We start from the raw sequence: 3,675 nt of genomic DNA on the forward strand, positions 1-3,675 counted from the left end.
CACTAAACTTTCCAGTAACCTTTTTGTTAATATACGAACAAACCAGTGACATCAGTGTCTCAGCTAAGACATCCAGTGGTACACAAGAGGGTGCAAGGGCTCAGTCATCGCTGCTTGCAGCTTTGATTTTTCTATTATGTTTTCCTGAAATTAGTTTTTTGAATTGTCATATGTGTGAACTCTTTATTTTAGTGATGGTGAACAAATATTTACAGCAAAACACTTTACTTCCATGTAATTAGATACACATGTAAAAACAGAAGTCCATTTACCGACATATACACCTTCATACTATTGTCAACAAAAAACAGGACCCACTATTCACTATACAAAGTAAGCTGCCAAGGCAGCCATTTTGTCTTTAGGTTTTTTAGGATTGCCACGACGTCCCCTGCCCCGTCCCCGCCCTCCTCTTCTTGACCCTCCACCCCGGTGCCTCATGGTGGCATGTTTGAGCTCCACCAGATCCTGGAAGAACAGATCACAGAAAACACAGCCAGTGTGTTGGGTCTTGGCAGCAGGAAGTGGAGTGCGAGTCTTGTTGAAGTCAACGGCAACCAGGGAGGCATCGCAGGCATCGCAGCTCTCCTGAGCAACCTACGTGAAGAGAAAAGAACAAATTGTAGCATCTTAAACAATAAATCAAATAACAAGGCAACATAAATACAAGGGCAGTGAATCGGCTAGGGCATGGGCAGGGGGGTCCACAGCGCCACTCAATGCAAACCATGGCCTGCATAAAAGTTATTTGATCGTTACAAAATTTGGTGGGAAAATTAGTCTCATCTTGAGGAACATATCCCATTTTGTTAAACTTTGTTTGCCTGACAGAACGTTGGACATCGTGTGCAAACTTTAGAATGCACAAAAACTCTCATAATTGTGCAGCCAATTTCAAAATTGTAAGTACTGCGATCTGAGATCACATTGAGGCTTGGGTGTGGTATGGTGGCTCTATAGCGCCCCCTAATTGGTTTTGGCATTTGCCCGCAATTCTAACGTCCTTAATATACTTGAACATTCACACAAATTGGTGCACAAATCGAGACCTGTGAGCATTGCGAGACTGTACCGCCATTTGGTCCATTCATGTTACCCCTCCTAGACAGTAGGAATCTGGGGACTCTCATGACAAAAATGTATCAAAAGAATTTTGCTTGGTTAAAAATGTAGCTAATTTATCTCATCAAATAAATTATTTTTAGCTAGCTACCAAACAAACTTAAAAAAAAAATCTCGTCCAAAGTAAATGCTATCTACGAAAGATTTAAAATTAAATCATTTAAATCTACACGCCACTTGAATAAGGTCGATCTTGGCAACAGTTATTCCGAATTACAAGGAACCCAGCAAAGTTGTTCCCCATGCTCCACTGAGGCTTATACAAAATTTGAAGAAAATCACTGTGATATCACGCCAGTACCCCCGACGTGCTGGGAAGGGCGAGGTTTTGTTCATCGCTTGCAGCTGTATTTAGACATTGTATTTGAAATTGGTTCACATACATAAGATATTTTGACAGGAAAGAATGTAGAACCATTTTCTTACCTGCACTCTGTGTGCATGTTCAAAGAAGTGCACCACAACATTGCACTTATTACAGGCCATCCTCCATTTCGGCCCAGAAATGGGATCCAGCACCAAAACCCCACTATCACACTCCACACACTGCGCAATGCCTAAGGAGTTGAGAGAGTGCTGACAGGACGGATGTGTACATTCATTGCATCCCATACCTAGGAAAAGCAGATCAGGGTCAGAATGTCAGAAGGCTTTACAAGACTGAGACTAAATGCCAAATTTACCAAGAATGAGGTAAATGTTCGTTACTGTTTTAAATGAGTCTGTGATCACAATATATGTGTATTTAGGTCTTGATTTACTAGGGAAGCTGCTCATTATACAGACAGCTTCTGGACTGAACCTGGTGATGACCTAATGTGCATAATGTGAGTGAGGGAGAGCTTAGTAGGTACAGTTGTGTTCACACTGAAATACTCAAACTTTGATTAAAAAGTTGGTTGGAGAGGGGAAAATATAAAAAAGTGCAGAAAATTATAGGCTGCTCAGCCAAAATTATTTCAAATGCCTTGAAATGGCATCTAAAGCCTGAACGACGTGGGAAAAAATGTTCAACTACCATTTGAATGGATCAAAGAAGAGCCAAAATGACCCAACCAATGATCAGCTCCAGGAAAATCCAAGAAGACTTAAAGTTATCTGTGAGTACTGTTACAATCAGAAGAAGGCTATGTGAAGCTAAGCTATCAGCTAGAAGCCCCCGCAAAGTCCCATTGCTGAAAAAAAGACATGTACTGAATAGGTTGAAATTTGCCAAATGACGCATTGACTGGCCAAAGGAGAAATGCTGCAACATTCTGTGGACTAAGCAAAATTGTTCTTTTAGGGTCTAAGGCCCAGACAGTTTGTCCGACGACCCCCGTGCACTGAATTCAAGCCACAGTACACTGAAGACAGTAAAGCATGGGGGTGCAAAAATGTTAAATGTTATGGGTATGTTTCTCATACTGTGGTATTGGGCCTATTTATCGCATACCAGGGATCATGGATCAGTTTAAATACATTAAAACACTTGAAGAAGTCATGTTGCCTTATGCAGAACTGAAATGCCTTAGAAATGGGTCTTTCAACAACACAATGACCCAAAACACACCAGTAAGCGAGCAAAGGCTTGGTTCCAGATGAACAGAGATGGGTTACTGTACTCAAGTAGATATTGTGATATTTTTACTTTTACTCCTTACATTTTAAACACAAATATCGGCACTTTCTACTCCTTATATTCTTCACAATTGGCTCGTTACTTTAGTTTTGTAAAGGAGGTCGTCATGTTGGAGAATATTACAGACACGCGTCTCACACTGCGAGCGGGCGTGCACCACATGGTGAAAAAAGTGAGAGAAAGAAAAAGAGGCTAGCTGTCCTGTGGATAATCAGTTGAGATTGTGTGTGTGCGTCTTTGAGAACTTTATGTTGTCAGTTCATTTAAGTCATTCATTTAAATTCATTATGTTGGTCTATAGTTCTTGCACATTTAAAGTAAGTTAGCTAGTGATTTTGTTGTTTGTGTTCTTCACGTGTTAGCTAGGTTGCACGGTGCTTGATTGTAATAGAGCATCAAAAGAGAGAAGTTGTCTCCGTCGTGTTTTAACAGACACACCTGGGGCCAAGTTGGCCTTGGCCGAGAGAGATGTTTGAGATAGTAGGCATCAAGAATGATTCCTGCCAAATGTACTGCATAACTCTTAAAGGATGGGGAACTTCTTAATCCATGTCTGTTTAGTAATTCATATTTAATCCTTTTTTCTTTCCAAAAGCCATATTTGAGCACACACACATTTATGTAGATTTCTTTAAATATTAATGGGAAGATTAAAAAAGAAACTTGATCTATGAATTCTCATTGAATCAAAATTGAATTCATATCTTGCTACTCAAGCTTGATCAAGTTTGGTCTTGTTTTGATTTGGAATTGAATGTGCAGTGTTCCCAATGCATTGATATTATGGAATTCAAAGCTATTCTAAGGAGTTTATTCACTATTATTATTATTCACTTTTTTTTTTTTTTTTTAAACCATCCATCCATCCATCTTCGACCGCTTATCCGGTATCGGGTTGCGGGGGCAGCAGCTCCAGCAGGGGACCCCAAACT

The 3,675-nt window shown here is 40.2% G+C and overlaps 1 protein-coding gene across 1 annotated transcript in view; it reads right to left on the bottom strand.

Annotated features, from left to right (window-relative positions):
- Positions 1–216: 216 nt before the first annotated feature.
- Positions 217–3,675, bottom strand: part of top3b (DNA topoisomerase III beta) — a 65,809-nt gene continuing 62,350 nt past the window's right edge. The window contains exons 17-18 of the mRNA XM_034871886.1: positions 1,549–1,736; positions 217–597 (exon numbers count right to left, since the gene is read on the bottom strand). Coding sequence (XP_034727777.1) covers positions 325–597; positions 1,549–1,736 — 461 coding nt within the window. The 3' untranslated portion in view covers positions 217–324. The remainder of the gene's footprint in view (positions 598–1,548; positions 1,737–3,675) is intronic.

Source organism: Etheostoma cragini, chromosome 5 (genome assembly GCF_013103735.1).
Source record: "Etheostoma cragini isolate CJK2018 chromosome 5, CSU_Ecrag_1.0, whole genome shotgun sequence".
NCBI lineage: Eukaryota > Metazoa > Chordata > Actinopteri > Perciformes > Percidae > Etheostoma > Etheostoma cragini.